At 35.3% G+C, this 18,698-nt stretch overlaps 1 protein-coding gene across 3 annotated transcripts in view; it reads left to right on the forward strand.

Moving 5' to 3' along the window:
* The window catches only part of LOC134698421 (protein EFR3 homolog B-like), a 93,099-nt gene extending 76,259 nt beyond the window's left edge, over positions 1-16,840 (forward strand). For 2 of the 3 annotated variants that reach the window (XM_063560492.1, XM_063560491.1), the window contains 3 exons: positions 4,772-4,820; positions 10,078-10,187; positions 14,125-16,840. In XM_063560492.1, the coding sequence (XP_063416562.1) occupies positions 4,772-4,820; positions 10,078-10,187; positions 14,125-14,268 (303 nt within the window). In that variant the 3' untranslated portion in view covers positions 14,269-16,840. The remainder of the gene's footprint in view (positions 1-4,771; positions 4,821-10,077; positions 10,188-14,124) is intronic. The other variant, XR_010103404.1, reaches the window with a different exon arrangement.
* Positions 16,841-18,698: the final 1,858 nt, after the last annotated feature.

An 18,698-nucleotide genomic window follows, 5' to 3' on the forward strand; every position in this document is an offset into this window, starting at 1 on the left:
TAAGTGTTACATAGAATCTATACAGCTTGAGGTAGAGAGTGCTGAAACTTTACCAATGATGTTTCGGGTAAGTGTAACATAGAATCTATACAGCTTGAGGTAGAGAGAACTGAAACTTCACCAATGATGTTTAGGGTAAGTGTAACATAGGATCTATACAGCTTGAGGTAGAGAGAGCTGAAACTTTACCAATGATGTCTAGGGTAAGTGTAACATATGATCTAAACAGCTTGAGGTAGAGAGAGCTGACACTTCACCAATGATGTCTAGGGTAAGTGTAACATAGGATCTATACAGCTTGAGGTAGAGATTGCTGACACTTCACCAATGATGTCTAGGGTAAGTGTAACATAGGATCTATACAGCTTGAGGAAGAGAGTGCTTAAACTTCACCAATGATGTCTAGGGTAAGTGTAACATAGAATCTATACAGCTTGAGGTAGAGAGTGATGACACTTCACCAATGATGTCTAGGGTAAGTGTTACATAGGATCTATACAGCTTGAGGTAGAGAGTGCTGAAACTTCACCAATGATGTCTAGGGTAAGTGTAACATAGGATCTAGACAGCTTGAGGTATAGAGTACTGACACTTCACCAATGATGTCTAAGGTAAGTAACATAGGATCTATACAGCTTGGGGTAGAGAGTACTGAAACTTCACCAATGATGTCTAGGGTAAGTGTAACATATGATCTATACAGCTTGAGGTAGAGAGAGTACTGAAACTTCAACAATGATGTCTAGGGTAAGTGTTACATAGAATCTATACAGCTTGAGGTAGAGAGTGCTGAAACTTTACCAATGATGTCTAGGGTAAGTGTAACATAGAATCTATACAGCTTGAGGTAGAGAGAACTGAAACTTCACCAATGATGTCTAGGGTAAGTGTAACATAGGATCTATACAGTTTGAGGTAGAGAGTGCTGAAAATTTACCAATGATGTCTAGGGTAAGTGTAACATAGGATCTATACAGTTTGAGGTAGAGAGTACTGACACTTCACCAATGATGTCTAGGGTAAGTGTAACATAGGATCTATACAGCTTGGGGTAGAGAGTACTGAAACTTCACCAATGATGTCTAGGGTAAGTGTAACATAGGATCTATACAGCTTGAGGTAGAGAGTGCTTAAACTTCACCAATGATGTCTAGGGTAAGTGTAACATAGGATCTATACAGCTTGAGGTAGAGAGTGATGAAACTTCACCAATGATGTCTAGGGTAAGTGTTACATAGGATCTATACAGCTTGGGGTAGAGAGTACTGAAACTTCAACAATGATGTCTAGGGTAAGTGTTACATAGAAGCTATACAGCTTGAGGTAGAGAGTGCTGAAACTTTACCAATGATGTTTCGGGTAAGTGTAACATAGAATCTATACAGCTTGAGGTAGAGAGAACTGAAACTTCACCAATGATGTCTAGGGTAAGTGTAACATAGGATCTATACAGCTTGAGGTAGAGAGTGCTGAAACTTCACCAATGATGTCTAGGGTAAGTGTAACATAGGATCTATACAGTTTGAGGTAGAGAGTACTGACACTTCACCAATGATGTCTAGGGTAAGTGTAACATATAGGATATATACAGCTTGAGGTAGAAAGTGATGAAACTTCACCAATGATGTCTAGGGTAAGTGTTACATAGGATCTATACAGCTTGGGGTAGAGAGTACTGAAACTTCAACAATGATGTCTAGGGTATGTGTTACATAGAATCTATACAGCTTGAGGTAGAGAGTGCTGAAACTTTACCAATGATGTTTCGGGTAAGTGTAACATAGAATCTATACAGCTTGAGGTAGAGAGAACTGAAACTTCACCAATGATGTTTAGGGTAAGTGTAACATAGGATCTATACAGCTTGAGGTAGAGAGAGCTGAAACTTTACCAATGATGTCTAGGGTAAGTGTAACATATGATCTAAACAGCTTGAGGTAGAGAGAGCTGACACTTCACCAATGATGTCTAGGGTAAGTGTAACATAGGATCTATACAGCTTGAGGTAGAGATTGCTGACACTTCACCAATGATGTCTAGGGTAAGTGTAACATAGGATCTATACAGCTTGAGGAAGAGAGTGCTTAAACTTCACCAATGATGTCTAGGGTAAGTGTAACATAGGATCTATACAGCTTGAGGTAGAGAGTGATGACACTTCACCAATGATGTCTAGGGTAAGTGTTACATAGGATCTATACAGCTTGAGGTAGAGAGTGCTGAAACTTCACCAATGATGTCTAGGGTAAGTGTAACATAGGATCTAGACAGCTTGAGGTATAGAGTACTGACACTTCACCAATGATGTCTAGGGTAAGTAACATAGGATCTATACAGCTTGGGGTAGAGAGTACTGAAACTTCACCAATGATGTCTAGGGTAAGTGTAACATATGATCTATACAGCTTGAGGTAGAGAGAGTACTGAAACTTCAACAATGATGTCTAGGGTAAGTGTTACATAGAATCTATACAGCTTGAGGTAGAGAGTGCTGAAACTTTACCAATGATGTCTAGGGTAAGTGTAACATAGAATCTATACAGCTTGAGGTAGAGAGAACTGAAACTTCACCAATGATGTCTAGGGTAAGTGTAACATAGGATCTATACAGTTTGAGGTAGAGAGTGCTGAAACTTCACCAATGATGTCTAGGGTAAGTGTAACATAGGATCTATACAGTTTGAGGTAGAGAGTACTGACACTTCACCAATGATGTCTAGGGTAAGTGTAACATAGGATCTATACAGCTTGGGGTAGAGAGTACTGAAACTTCACCAATGATGTCTAGGGTAAGTGTAACATAGGATCTATACAGCTTGAGGTAGAGAGTGCTTAAACTTCACCAATGATGTCTAGGGTAAGTGTAACATAGGATCTATACAGCTTGAGGTAGAGAGTGATGAAACTTCACCAATGATGTCTAGGGTAAGTGTTACATAGGATCTATACAGCTTGGGGTAGAGAGTACTGAAACTTCAACAATGATGTCTAGGGTAAGTGTTACATAGAAGCTATACAGCTTGAGGTAGAGAGTGCTGAAACTTTACCAATGATGTTTCGGGTAAGTGTAACATAGAATCTATACAGCCTGAGGTAGAGAGAACTGAAACTTCACCAATGATGTCTAGGGTAAGTGTAACATAGGATCTATACAGCTTGAGGTAGAGAGTGCTGAAACTTCACCAATGATGTCTAGGGTAAGTGTAACATAGGATCTATACAGTTTGAGGTAGAGAGTACTGACACTTCACCAATGATGTCTAGGGTAAGTGTAACATATAGGATATATACAGCTTGAGGTAGAGAGAGCTGACACTTCACCAATGACGTCTAGGGTAAGTAACATAGGATCTATACAGCTTGGGGTAGAGAGTACTGAAACTTCACCAATGATGTCTAGGGTAAGTGTTACATAGGATCTATACAGCTTGAGGTAGAGAGTGCTTAAACTTCACCAATGATGTCTAGGGTAAGTGTAACAAAGGATCTATACAGCTTGAGGTAGAGAGTACTGACACTTCACCAATGATGTCTAGGGTAAGTGTAACATACGATATATACAGCTTGGGGTGGAGAGTACTGAAACTTCACCAATGATGTCTAGGGTAAGTGTAACATAGGATCTATACAGCTTGAGGTAGAGAGAGCTGACACTTCACCAATGATGTCTAGGGTAAGTGTAACATAGGATCTATACAGCTTGAGGTAGAGAGTGCTGATACTTTATCAATGGTGTCTAGGGTAAGTGTTACATACGATATATACAGCTTGAGGTAGAGAGAGCTGAAACTTCACCAATGATGTCTAGGGTAAGTGTAACATAGGATCAAAACAGCTTGAGGTAGAGAGAACTGAAACTTCACCAATGATGTCTAGGGTAAGTGTAACATAGGATCTATACAGCTTGAGGTAGAGAGAGCTGAAACTTCACCAATGATGTCTAAGGTAAGTCACACTGGGTTGATGCCACTGGTGGTGGACGTTTTGTTCAGAGGGTATCATTAGCCAAGTACCTTGGTGTTGACATGAATATCAATTATATGGTAATTTTAATAAATTTTCTGTTGACAAAATTATCCCAGGAAGAGATTACCTTAGCCGTATTTGGCACAATTTGTTGGAATGTTGGGTCCTCAATGCTCTTCAACTTTATTCTTGTTTGGCTTTATAACTATTTTGATCTGAGTGCCACTGATGAGTCTTATGTAGACGAAACTCACGTCAGGCATATTAAATTATGATCCTGCTACCTTTTATAATATTTTTTGCAGTTTTTTGTTTATTATGCCCCACCTACGATAGTAGTTTTTTTTTTTATTTTCTGGTCTGCGCATTCCTCCATCTGTCTGTCTGTCTGTTTGTTCATTTGTTAGTCTGTTGGTCCTTCTGTCTGTCCCGCTTCAGGTTAAAGTTTTTGGTCAAGGTAGTTTTTGATTAAACTGAAGTCCAATCCACTTGAAACTTAGTACACTGTTCCTTATGATATGATCATTTTAATTTTAATGCCAAATAACATTTTTTACTCAATTTCACAGTTTATTGAACATGGCAAATGATAGTGCGAGTGGGGCATCGGTGTACTTTGGACACATTCTTGTTATTTATATTTTGAAAATTTAAATAAATTAGTAAACAGGAAAATGGTAACAATAAAAGATCTATTTTTGACAGTTTTGTGCTATTCAGTTCTTGGAAGCCTTTTATTTTTGATAGAAAATAGGATAATCTTATAACTATGTATAATCTATGTACTTTATTGTTATTTTTGCAGAAATCTGTGAAAGAGGAAATTACAGTTGAGTCATTAAAGAAAATGTTGGGTAAGTTAACTTGTAGGTAGCTTCTAACTGTCTCTCTCTGTATAACATATACATGCTGTAACCTTTAGTAATTTAATTTCCTTAATGCTCCTCATCTTTGCACTTTTTTTGACTCTTGAGTATTTTTATTCCATCTATACACTGATCAATCATCTGTAAACGAAATTTGCATCTGGCATTAACATTTTTAAGCCTGGTTGAAAATGACTGCAGTTTTTGATGATATACTGTGAAAGTACTTTTTATTCGTGGGGTACCAATTTTAACGGTTTTCCTGGATTACTTAATCCACGAATTTAAGTGTCCAACGAAATAAAACAACCATTGTCCAAATTAAAACATGGAAAGATATCCATGAAGGTTTGACTACTGATATGAAAGTCTAGAGAATATATTGTATAACCTCGAATCTAAGAATACTTTAATAGCAGGAACAAAACTACAACTGCATGCAGGATTATACCAATTTAATCTTTGATAACCTAAGCTGTACAACTTTTGCTAATAAAAAAAATGTTTTTTTCGATGAAAGTCAAGATTTCCGGTATTGATTTGAAAGTATGATAAAGTGTTCATTTCATATCCTCATAGTTCTCGTACATATAGGAAATAATAATTTCATGTTGGGCTTGATTTTGATAAGAATTATTTGACAATTATAGATACGCTTACAGCACTTGTTTATTATACTGATTTCTTTAGGTGACATGTTTATTGCCTAATTAACACCTTTGATGGTCTTTAATCTGTTGATCACTTTATCATGGGTTAATTAGTGTTGTCACTTCGATCTACAGGATCAATGTTTACTTTGCCATTTCCTTCAATTCAGACTATTTGTAACCTTCATTTCTAAAGGCTTTAATTTTTCTATTTTAAAAAAAAAAATCCACAAATTTAAAAACCCACAGACATGTAAAAATTGGTCAAACCACGAAAATTGATACCCATGAATTAAAGTACTTTCACAGTAGGAGGATTTAACCTGCAGCATATTAAGAGGAGACACTAAGGTTTGTCTGGTATACAGCATATTAAGAGGAGACAACTAAGGTTTGTCTGGTATACAGCATATTAAGAGGAGACAACTAAGGTTTGTCTGGTATACAGCATATTAAAAGGAGACAACTAAGGTTTGTCTGGTATACAGCATATTAAGAGGAGACAACTAAGGTTTGTCTGGTGTACAGCATATTAAGCGGAGACAACTAAGGTTTGTCTGGTATACAGCATATTAAGAGGAGACAACTAAGGTTTGTCTGGTGTACAGCATATTGAGAGGAGACAACTAAGGTGTGTCTGGTATACAGCATATTAAGAGGAGACAACTAAGGTTTGTCTGGTATACAGCATATTAAGAGGAGACAACTAAGGTTTGTCTGGTATACAGCATATTAAGAGGAGACAACTAAGGTTTGTCTGGTGTACAGCATATTAACAGGAGACAACTAAGGTTTGTCTGGTGTACAGCATATTAAGAGGAGACAACTAAGGTTTGTCTGGTATACAGCATATTAAGAGGAGACAACTAAGGTTTGTCTGGTGTACAGCATATTGAGAGGAGACAACTAAGGTTTGTCTGGTATACAGCAAATTAAGAGGAGACAACTAAGGTTTGTCTGGTATACAGCAAATTAAGAGAAGACAACTAAGGTTTGTCTGGTATACAGCATATTAAGAGGAGACAACTAAGGTTTGTCTGGTGTACAGCATATTAAGAGAAGACAACTAAGGTGTTTGTCTTGTATACAGCATATTAAGAGGAGACAACTAAGGTTTGTCTGGTGTACAGCATATTAAGAGGAGACAACTAAGGTTTGTCTGGTGTACAGCATATTAAGAGGAGACAACTAAGGTTTGTCTGGTATACAGCATATTAAGAGGAGACAACTAAGGTTTGTCTGGTATACAGCATATTAAGAGGAGACAACTAAGGTTTGTCTGGTGTACAGCATATCAAGAGAAGACAACTAAGGTGTTTGTCTTGTATACAGCATATTAAGAGGAGACAACTAAGGTTTGTCTGGTATACAGCATATTAAGAGGAGACAACTAAGGTTTGTCTGGTGTACAGCATATTAAGAGGAGACAACTAAGGTTTGTCTGGTATACAGCAAATTAAAAGGAGACAACTAAGGTTTGTCTGGTGTACAGCATATTAACAGGAGACAACTAAGGTTTGTCTGGTATACAGCATATTAAGAGGAGACAACTAAGGTTTGTCTGGTATACAGCAAATTAAGAGAAGACAACTAAGGTGTTTGTCTTGTATACAGCATATTAAGAGGAGACAACTAAGGTTTGTCTGGTATACAGCATATTAAGAGGAGACAACTAAGGTTTGTCTGGTGTACAGCATATTAAGAGGAGACAACTAAGGTTTGTCTGGTGTACAGCATATTAAGAGGAGACAACTAAGGTTTGTCTGGTATACAGCATATTAAGAGGAGACAACTAAGGTTTGTCTGGTGTACAGCATATTAAGAGGAGACAACTAAGGTTTGTCTGGTATACAGCATATTAAGAGGAGACAACTAAGGTTTGTCTGGTATACAGCATATTAAGAGGAGACAACTAAGGTTTGTCTGGTGTACAGCATATTAAGAGGAGACAACTAAGGTTTGTCTGGTGTACAGCATATTAAGAGGAGACAACTAAGGTTTGTCTGGTGTACAACATATTAAGAGGAGACAACTAAGGTTTGTCTGGTATACAGCATATTAAGAGGAGACAACTAAGGTTTGTCTGGTATACAGCATATTAACAGGAGACAACTAAGGTTTGTCTGGTGTACAGCATATTAAGAGGAGACAACTAAGGTTTGTCTGGTATACAGCATATTAAGAGGAGACAACTAAGGTTTGTCTGGTGTACAGCATATTGAGAGGAGACAACTAAGGTGTGTCTGGTATACAGCATATTAAGAGGAGACAACTAAGGTTTGTCTGGTATACAGCATATTAAGAGGAGACAACTAAGGTTTGTCTGGTATACAGCATATTAAGAGGAGACAACTAAGGTTTGTCTGGTGGACAGCATATTAACAGGAGACAACTAAGGTTTGTCTGGTGTACAGCATATTAACAGGAGACAACTAAGGTTTGTCTGGTATACAGCATATTAAGAGGAGACAACTAAGGTTTGTCTGGTATACAGCATATTAAGAGGAGACAACTAAGGTTTGTCTGGTATACAGCATATTAAGAGGAGACAACTAAGGTTTGTCTGGTGCACAGCATATTAAGAGGTGACAACTAAGGTGTTTGTCTGGTATACAGCATATTAAGAGGAGACAACTAAGGTTTGTCTGGTGTACAGCATATTAAGAGGAGACAACTAAGGTTTGTCTGGTGTACAGCATATTAAGAGGAGACAACTAAGGTTTGTCTGGTATACAGCATATTAAGAGGAGACAACTAAGGTTTTTCTGGTGTACAGCATATTAAGAGGAGACAACTAAGGTTTGTCTGGTATACAGCATATTAAGAGGAGACAACTAAGGTTTGTCTGGTATACAGCATATTAAGAGGAGACAACTAAGGTTTGTCTGGTGTACAGCATATTAAGAGGAGACAACTAAGGTTTGTCTGGTGTACAGCTTTTAAGAGGAGACAACTAAGGTTTGTCTGGTGTACAGCATATTAAGAGGAGACAACTAAGGTTTGTCTGGTATACAGCATATTAAGAGGAGACAACTAAGGTTTGTCTGGTGTACAGCATATTAAGAGGAGACAACTAAGGTTTGTCTGGTGTACAGCATATTAAGAGGAGACAACTAAGGTTTGTCTGGTGTACAGCATATTAAGAGGAGACAACTAAGGTTTGTCTGGTATACAGCATATTAAGAGGAGACAACTAAGGTTTGTCTGGTGTACAGCATATTAAGAGGAGACAACTAAGGTTTGTCTGTTATACAGCATATTAAGAGGAGACAACTAAGGTTTGTCTGGTGTACAGCATATTAAGAGGAGACAACTAAGGTTTGTCTGGTGTACAGAAATTAAGAGGAGACAACTAAGGTTTGTCTGGTATACAGCATATTAAGAGGAGACAACTAAGGTTTGTCTGGTATACAGCATATTAAGGTTTGTCTGGTATACAGCATATTAAGAGGAGACAACTAAGGTTTTTCTGGTATACAGCATATTAAGAGGAGACAACTAAGGTTTGTCTGGTATACAGCATATTAAGAGGAGACAACTAAGGTTTGTCTGGTGTACAGCATATTAAGAGGAGACAACTAAGGTTTTTCTGGTGTACATCATATTAAGAGGAGACAACTAAGGTTTGTCTGGTATACAGCATATTAAGAAGAGACAACTAAGGTTTGTCTGGTATACAGCATATTAAGAGGAGACAACTAAGGTTTGTCTGGTATACAGCATATTAAGAGGAGACAACTAAGGTTTGTCTGGTTTACAGCATATTAACAGGAGACAACTAAGGTTTGTCTGGTATACAGCATATTAAGAGGAGACAACTAAGGTTTGTCTGGTGTACAGCATATTAAGAGGAGACAACTAAGGTTTGTCTGGTATACAGCATATTAAGAGGAGACAGCTAAGGTTTGTCTGGTGTACAGCATATTGATAGGAGACAACTAAGGTTTGTCTGGTATACAGCATATTAAGAGGAGACAACTTAGGTTTGTCTGGTATACAGCATATTAAGAGGAGACAACTAAGGTTTGTCTGGTATACAGCATATTAAGAAGAGACAACTGAGGTTTGTCTGGTATACAAAATTTGAAGACTGGTATCTATGATGAGTTTGTAATGCTATTGTTTGAGGATGCTAATCTAGCCAATGTTAATTATGTGTATAAGAATTTATTCCCAACAATGATTTTTTCTGACTGAAATATAGTCTGTATTGCTAAATTTTCTGACTGATGTATTGTCTGTAATGCTAGGTTATTCTAACTGATATATTGTTTATGATCATGATAACCCAACTGAAAGGTAACAATGCACATTTTAGACAAGGACATGTATGCAAATATTTTGGTCCAGGAATCATTAAAATTTTTGCAATGTTAAACTGTTAGTGTGTTGTGTTTATATTAAAGAAATAAGGAATATTGTGAACATTAACTTGGACTGTGGAAAAGTATTTATATCAAAAGTGCTAATGCTATACATTTATGGATCACATTTTTATGTAGTATATATTTGTTTGGTGATGGCATGTTTATTATTTTGACATTGTAAGGTCTGTCTAGGCCGTGTGTAAAATGTTTTTTTTCTAATTTATAAAGCTGAAGACAGTAGAGAGAAGAAGGAAGAAGAAGAGAAGAGACGACTTGAGATTGTACATACATTTAGGACAGCACCATTTGAAGAAATAGTAGCTCGTTCTGAGGCCAAGGTAAACAAATCTTACAATAGTAGCTCATTCTGAGGCCAAGGTAATCAAATCTTACAATAGTAGCTCGTTCTGAGGCCAAGGTAATCAAATCTTACAATAGTAGCTCGTTCTGAGGCCAAGGTAAACAAATCTTACAATAGTAGGTCATTCTGAGGCCAAGGTAAACAAATCTTACAACAGTAGCTCATTCTGAGGCCAAGGTAAACAAATCTTACAATAGTAGGTCATTCTGAGGCCAAGGTTAACAAATCTTACAATAGTAGCTCCTTCTGAGGCCAAGGTAAACAAATCTTACAATAGTAGCTCATTCTGAGGCCAAGGTTAACAAATCTTACAATAGTAGCTCGTTCTGAGGACAAGGTAATCAAATCTTACAATAGTAGCAGGTTCTGAGGCCAAGGTAATCAAATCTTACAATAGTAGCTCGTTCTGAGGCCAAGGTAAACAAATCTTACAATAGTAGGTCATTCTGAGGCCAAGGTAAACAAATCTTACAACAGTAGCTCATTCTGAGGCCAAGGTAAACAAATCTTACAATAGTAGGTCATTCTGAGGCCAAGGTTAACAAATCTTACAATAGTAGCTCGTTCTGAGGCCAAGGTAAACAAATCTTACAACAGTAGCTCATTCTGAGGCCAAGGTAAACAAATCTTACAATAGTAGGTCATTCTGAGGCCAAGGTTAACAAATCTTACAATAGTAGCTCGTTCTGAGGCCAAGGTAAACAAATCTTACAATAGTAGCTCATTCTGAGGCCAAGGTTAACAAATCTTACAATAGTAGGTCGTTCGGAGGCCAAGGTAAACAAATCTTATAATAGTATCTCATTTTGAGGCCAAGGTTACAAATCTTACAATAGTAGCTCGTTCTGAGGCCAAGGTAAACAAATCTTACAATAGTAGCTCGTTCTGAGGCCAAGGTAAACAAATCTTACAATAGTAGGTCGTTCTGAGGCCAAGATAAACAAATTTTACAATAGAAGCTCATTCTGAGGCCAAGGTAAACAAATCTTACAATAGTAGGTCATTCTGAGGCCAAGGTAAACAAATCTTTCAATAGAAGGTCGTTCTGAGGCCAAGGTTATCAAATCTTACAATAGTAGCTTATTCTTAGGCCAAGGTAAACAAATCTTACAATAGTAGCTCGTTCTGAGGCCAAGGTAAACAAATCTTATAATAGTATCTCTTTCTGAGGCCAAGGTAAACAAATCTTTCGATAGTAGGTCATTCTGAGGCCAAGGTAAACAAATCTTTCAATTTTAGGTCATTCTGAGGCCAAGGTAAACAAATCTTACAATAGTAGCTCGTTCTGAGGCCAAGGTAAACAAATCTTATAATAGTATCTCTTTCTGAGGCCAAGGTAAACAAATCTTACAATAGTAGGTCATTCTGAGGCCAAGGTAAACAAATCTTACAATAGTAGCTCGTTCTGAGGCCATGGTAAACAAATCTTATAATAGTAGCTCATTCTGAGGCCAAGGTAAACAAATCTTACAATAGTAGCTCGTTCTGAGGCCAAGGTAAACAAATCTTTCAATAGAAGGTCGTTCTGAGGCCAAAGTTAACAAATCTTACAATAGTCGCTCATTCTGAGGCCAAGGTAAACAAATCTTACAAAAGAAGGTCATTCTGAGGCCAAGGTAAACAAATCTTACAATAGTAGGTCGTTCTGAGGCCAAGGTAAACACATCTTACAAAAGTAGGTCGTTCTGAGGCCAAGGTAAACAAATCTTACAATAGTAGGTCATTCTGAGGCCAAGGTAAACAAATTATAATAGAAGCTTGTTCTGAGGCCAAGGTAAACAAATCTTACAACAGTAGCTTCTTCTGAGACCAAGGTAAACAAATCTTACAATAGTAGGTCGTTCTGAGGCCAAGGTTATCAAATCTAACATTGTAGCTCATTCTGAGGCCAAGGTAAACACATTTAACAGAGATATTAAGATTATTATTCATTAGGAACTAAGTACTGGTTTACATTTGTCTGTCTGTATGATGGTTCTCTGGCTTTTTTACAGCCATTTCTACACAGGCACTTGTCTCAGAAAAAACAATCCTATATACATTTATATAACACAAGGTACTTAACTTGCAATTTAGAAAAATGTCAGGCAACCTCTTCTGGTTATATAATGAATAAAATTCATGAGCAACGCTTGATAGTACACAATTTTTTGGGAAAGACGGCTTCAAGCCGTCAATCCCCTATGTGGTTGACCAGAGTGACACTCCCTCACATCATTCATTTTGTTTTTATACTTGTTATAGTGTGGAAAACCCCCCACCAAATCTTACTTAGATTGAAGAGAAGGAGACCCAGGAATGAATAGTTTGACTTACACATTTCCCTTCTGTTTCTCATGAAATTATCGTATCTTGAACTCTCCTTTACACTATATACGTTTATTTTACAATCCGGAAAAATTAGTATGACGAGATATTCTAAATATATCCAACCTACATTGTATTTTATAGTGACGTCATTCTTGGAAGAAGCAGGGATATCCTTCACCAGTTCACTGGTTATTTAAATCATTCTTAGAGATCGTGCACTAATTACAAATTTGTATTAGTTAAATCTAAACATAATATTGTTTACTGTAGATGATTTAAACATCAACATACGATACTATAATTTGTAGGTCAACAACTTTCAAAATAAACAAAGATCGTGGGGTTACATGAGACAGGGGAAAGAAACGATTTTATAACTTTTTTCGGGTCTCACTAATTAGAGACAAAAAGCGTCAAAAAGCGACAAGAAGCGTCGAGAAGACTATTTAGCGACAAGAAAAAAATATTCTTCTTATCGCTTCTTGTCGCTAAAATTCTTCTTGTCGCTAATTAGTGAGACCACTTTTTTCTGTAAAAATTCTGAGAATCTTCCTCCAATTCAGGAGCACCTCAATTGATGACTAATTATCCACTAAAATAAAAGTTAATGTATTTAAACACTTCAAATGTGACATTTCATTTTATTAGTAGTCTTCTATTAAAACTAAATTTTTGTGTACCTACATAATCATTGTAAAGGTTGAAAAAAAATGCATTTTGTAGTTTAAACATATTTATTGTTTACAAATATTTCAAAATTAAGATTTGGAAACAAGCTTCACACAGTTTACATCACTCATATTGTTTTTTTTTTTATTTGTACCTGTTTCCCTGTGATGAGTGTTGTAACTCGGAACTTTAACAATGGAAATTAAAAACTGAAAAGATTTTTCAGTCCACACTTTCTAAAGAAAGAAAATCCAAGAGTACTGTCACAAAAAATAGAAAATGGCCCTAGCCTGCAGTTCAGTGGTACACAATCAAGATATAAAAAAAATTGTAGTTGTTGTGAAATGACAGAATTCATTTGAGTTTTAGATAATTAGCTATCAACTTTAATCAAATGTTTAGATTTAGAAGATGCAGATCTCTTCCATTGGTCCAAATTGAATCCTAAACTAAGGAAATGAAATTACATAAACAACAATTGATTTCAATATTGTCAACCTTTCTACATGTTCTAGCTGTTCTCTTTTTCATTCTTCATATGAAAACTATCAAAAGATACCCCCCTTTCCAAAAACATAATTAAATAGAAACAAGGGCCGTCTTTCCCCTCAGAGCTATTCAGCTCTTTGATTAAGACTGGAGCTAAGTAAAAAATATTTGATTTAATTTCTGTGTTTTATTTAAAGATAGTCTATTTACTGCAGTCTCCAGTTAAAAAAAATAGACAGAAATTCTTCTTTGAATGCTACTGAACTTAGACAAACACATTCATTGCATCTGAAGAAAAAATAATCTGAAAAGGTTTCCTTATATTACTAGTAAGAGGACTTTGTAAGGATTCTGTTTAGATAATACTAAAACAATGTTAAGACAAGTTTACATAGTTAAGTATCTGATTTGAGTGTGTGTTAACATTTATAACGTTACTGTTTCAGTCCAATCATTTCCGTAACAAACTAAGTGAGATTTTAGACATGGTGTCCAAACCTCCAGAGAGTCCAGAGAGGAATAGGAAAGCATTCAGTGACAATGTGGTACCAGTGTATGATATGCAGTTTCCTGAATTATTTGTTTATTGATGGAACTCTGTTTACTATCCGATTACAGATGTCAAATGTCTATGTTGACTGTTTAAAGTGAGATTATAAAATGATTTTGTAAGATAACATGTTGTCAAGAATAATTATTAATATGCATTATATAAGTTAGTTTATCAGATACATGGTGATGGTAAAATGTATTGATTAACAAACACAGAGTGGATTAAATACATATTTATTGTAAGACAGAGGGGATTAGATAATTATCTATTTCATCCTCCTGTACAAAGTTGATGTTAACACCACTTATTATATGAACAGAACAATCTAAAGATGAAAAAGATTTTGGTATAACAAAAAGTCCTCAGAGTTTACATGTCTTGCATTTCTATCTTAATTATCAGATGACTTCTTATAGAAGCATTTACCCTTTTATAACAATATTTGACCAATTGAAATATTTTTCCTGAACTGTTAACAAACCAAACAGTGAAGTAAAATCTTAGATGAAAGTGCCAATAATACTGAAACCATAAATTGACATCTTATAGGAGTAATGGATCTTTGATAAATATAATTGGTAAATGGAAGTCGTTTTGTATTTTAGTTGAAATGCAGTATAGACAGATAGACTATTTAAGCCAACATGATCATCAAGGCTTTTCCTATGTTACCTGAACTGTCAGTTGACTGTTTATTTGAAATGTTCCACTTAAATAACTTTGTGTACTCATTAATTATTTAAATTTGTTTGATAATATTTAAAATGAATATTCCTCTGTTTGTGTGATTTTATTGACATATTGTTGTTTATGTCGATTTCAATGAATGATGTTAAGGTAGATTATAAGTATATGTTTCCCAAGATAGAATTTTCTTATACTAGTACTTTGACAAAATGAAGATTTAATTATGTGCTTTTCAAAAATATAATAAAAAAGATGGGTCACTATTCTTTTTTTTTTAGCTATGAGTCATTGAAAATTGCCTAAATTTGCTCAGAATGATCATGAAAAAAACACATTTTGTGCATAAAAAGAAAACTGTGAGATAGAATTTTGAAATGAAATGTTAGAAGATGTGTTTCATAGTATGTTTAAAGAAAAGAAAAAATGGTGTCATTGAACTTGTTTTTTGTACTTGAAGAGTTATCTCCCCTTAAATGACTTAGTTGAAAAAAATGATTTCTAAACACAATTGTTTGGTATTTGTTTTTCTAGTATAATGCAATAAATCAGCAAGTTTTCCTCATACAAATTAACAGTCTTGAGGATCATTCATTTCAATTACACCAAGGACCATTCATAAAAATCTTTACACACTAAATATCATTCATTAAAGTGTTCCCCTTAAAATGATATGGAATGATATATCTAATAAAATTGCACATCTGTCTGCACATTTGCAGATTTACAATCCAAGATGGCTCTATACCATGACTCTACCATAAGTATGTATTGATTTTAATGAATGATCCTCAGTGTGTGAGTTTTAGTGATCGATTCTTGGTGTGTAAATTTGATGAAGGATATTTAGAATGCGTAGATTTAAGTGAATGATATTTAGTGTGTAAAAGATTTTAATGAATGGTCCTTGGTGAAATACACCTTATCGCTATTTGTCGGCCATTACTGGATATCACACAGGTTCCCGTAAAATTTTGACGTCACAAAACAAAATATCTGACACCACAATGGAAAAGTGATTGTTGTATGCGTCAAAAGTTCAAGCGGCCGGGTCAGCCGGGACTAGCGATAAGGTATATTGAAATGAATAATCCTCAGTGTGAATACATGATATTTAGTATGTGTAGATGGAAATGAGAGGACAGCTGTTATTATTTCATACTTTATTCCTGACAAACATTTTCAACTTAACATATATATTAACCAACACCAGAGAATGTGTCATAATGTATGCATCCTAGTTCAAAGGTCAGTCCGTTGGTCTGTCCATCCGTTCGTTGTTCTTAACAAATTGTGTCCGCTCTACCTCTCGAGAACCGTTAATATTTCATTCTTTATACTTGGTGGGTCATAATATTGAAGGCATAATTCTAAAAATATGTGACAAATATCAATTGGGCAGCACCTTTAAACATATTGTTCAAACATCAATCCATATATCGAGAAGTCACCTTAGAGTAGTCAACAATGAGTTCACATCATGCAGTCATATCACTATTATACTATGAAAGTAAGTTGAGAATATTTTACAGTTTTAACTAAAAATCTTAGATTAAAATCACACGTGAGACTATGTAATAACTTCAAATAATGCTTCATATCAGATTATCCATACAACTTATTTACCTTACGTTATTGACAGCGGGGCCCACAGAGATAGCTCCCATCTCAATGATATCTAGTTAAATATGTGTTTAATGTATTTATTATATAGGTGTTTAATGTATTTATTATATATGTGTTTAATGTACTTATTATATATGTGTTTAATGTATTTATTATATATGTATTTAATGAATTAATGGTAACTGTGTTAAATGTTTTAATAATATCTGTGTTTAGTGGTATCTACTATAATGTATTGCAATCATGATGTTGTAATATTGAACTTAAATCTAATGTCAATAAAAGTTTAAAATTTTAAAGTTCACTTTACTTTTTTATCAATTTGAGTGATAATTGTGATACCCTCTATGTCTAAATTAGATGTGTTTGAATCAACATTTCTAAAAACTTCAAAATGTTTCAACATTATCTAGCTATTGTCTCATGATGAGGTTTAGCTAGCTGTTAAGACATGTTTGATGAGGTTAAGCTAGTTATAAAGACATGTTTGATGAGGTTTAGCTAGCTATTAAGACAGGTTTGATGAGGTTTTGCTAGCTATAAAGACAGGTTTGATGAGGTTTAGCTAGCTATAAAGACAGTTTTGATGAGGCTAAGCTAGCTATAAAGACAAATTTGATGGGGTTTAGCTAGCTATAAAGACAGGTTTGATGAGGTTTAGCTAACTATAGAAACAGGTTTGATGAGGTTTAGCTAGCTATAGAGACAGGTTTGATGAGGTTTAGCTAGTTATAAAGACAGGTTTGATGAGGTTTAGCTAGCTTTAAAGACAGGTTTGATGAGGTTAAGCTAGCTATAAAGACAGTTTTGATGAGGTTTGGCTAGCTTCACAGACAGGTTTGATGAGGTTTAGCTACCTATAAAGGCAGGTTTGATGAGGTTTAGCTAGCTATAGAGACAGGTTTGATGAGGTTTAGCTAGCTATAGAGACAGGTTGGATGATGTTTAGCTAGCTATAAAGACAGGTTTGATGAGTTTTAGCTAGCTATAAAGACAGGTTTGATGAGGTTTAGCTAGCTATAAAAACGGGTTTGATAAGGTTTACTTAGCTATAGAGCCCAGTTTAATGATGTTAAGCTAGCTTTAAAGACAGGTTTGATGAAATGTAGCTAATTTTAAAGACACGTTTGAGTCTATGACATACAAGACAATTTTAATTTTGAAATTATAAATTTTCCCCACCTTAGTAGCAATATACCAACTTCACCTGCATATGGGATATATATTTCAAAACTTATTCGATATTCAAGAGCTTGCAGATCCTACTCAGACTTTGTAAATCGTCATCAGTGTCTGAGTAGAAAGTTGATGAACCAGGGGTATGTTAAAGAACGTCTCGTCCTTTTTTTAGCTCACCTGACCCAAAGGGCCATGTGAGCTTATGCCATCACTTGGCGTCCGTCGTCTGCCATCTGTCGTCGTCGTAAACTACTTCAAATCTTCTCCTCTGAAAAAACTAGGCCAAATACTTCCAATTTTTAACTGAATGTTCCTTAGGGTATCTAGTTTTTAAATTGTATCCGAAGTTTTGATCTATCAACAAACATGGTCGCCATTGCTGAAAATAGAACATAGGTGTCAAATGCAGTTTTTGGCTTTTATCTCAGTAACGAAAGCATTTAGAGCAAATCTGACATGGAGTAAAAATGCTCATTAGGTCAAGATCTATCAGCCCTGAAATTTCAAGATGAATTAAACAACCCATTGTTGGGTTGCTGCCACTTAATTGGTAATTTTAAGGAAATTTTGCAGTTTTTGGTCATTATCTTGAATATTATTATAAATAAAGATAAACTGTAAACAGCAAAAATGATCAGCAAAGTAAGATTTACAAATAAGTTAAGATGAAAAAAAATTGTCAATTGACCCCTTAAGGGGTTATTGTCCTTTAATGACAATTTTTCACAATTTGTTCATCATATTTGCTAACTTTAAAAAATCTTCTCCTCTAAAACTACTCAACCAAATTCAACCAAACTTCAAGTGAATGATCAGTAGGGTGTATAAAATAAAGTTTGTGTTTTATTTTCTATTTCGTCATAAAACATGGCCGTCATGGCTAAAAATAGAACACAGGGTAAAATGCAGGTTTTGGCCTTTATCTCAAAAACTCCAGCATTTAGAGCAAATAAGACAAGACGTTAAAGTATTTATTAG

The sequence above is a fragment of the Mytilus trossulus genome, chromosome 1 (assembly GCF_036588685.1).
Source record: "Mytilus trossulus isolate FHL-02 chromosome 1, PNRI_Mtr1.1.1.hap1, whole genome shotgun sequence".
Taxonomy (NCBI): domain Eukaryota; kingdom Metazoa; phylum Mollusca; class Bivalvia; order Mytilida; family Mytilidae; genus Mytilus; species Mytilus trossulus.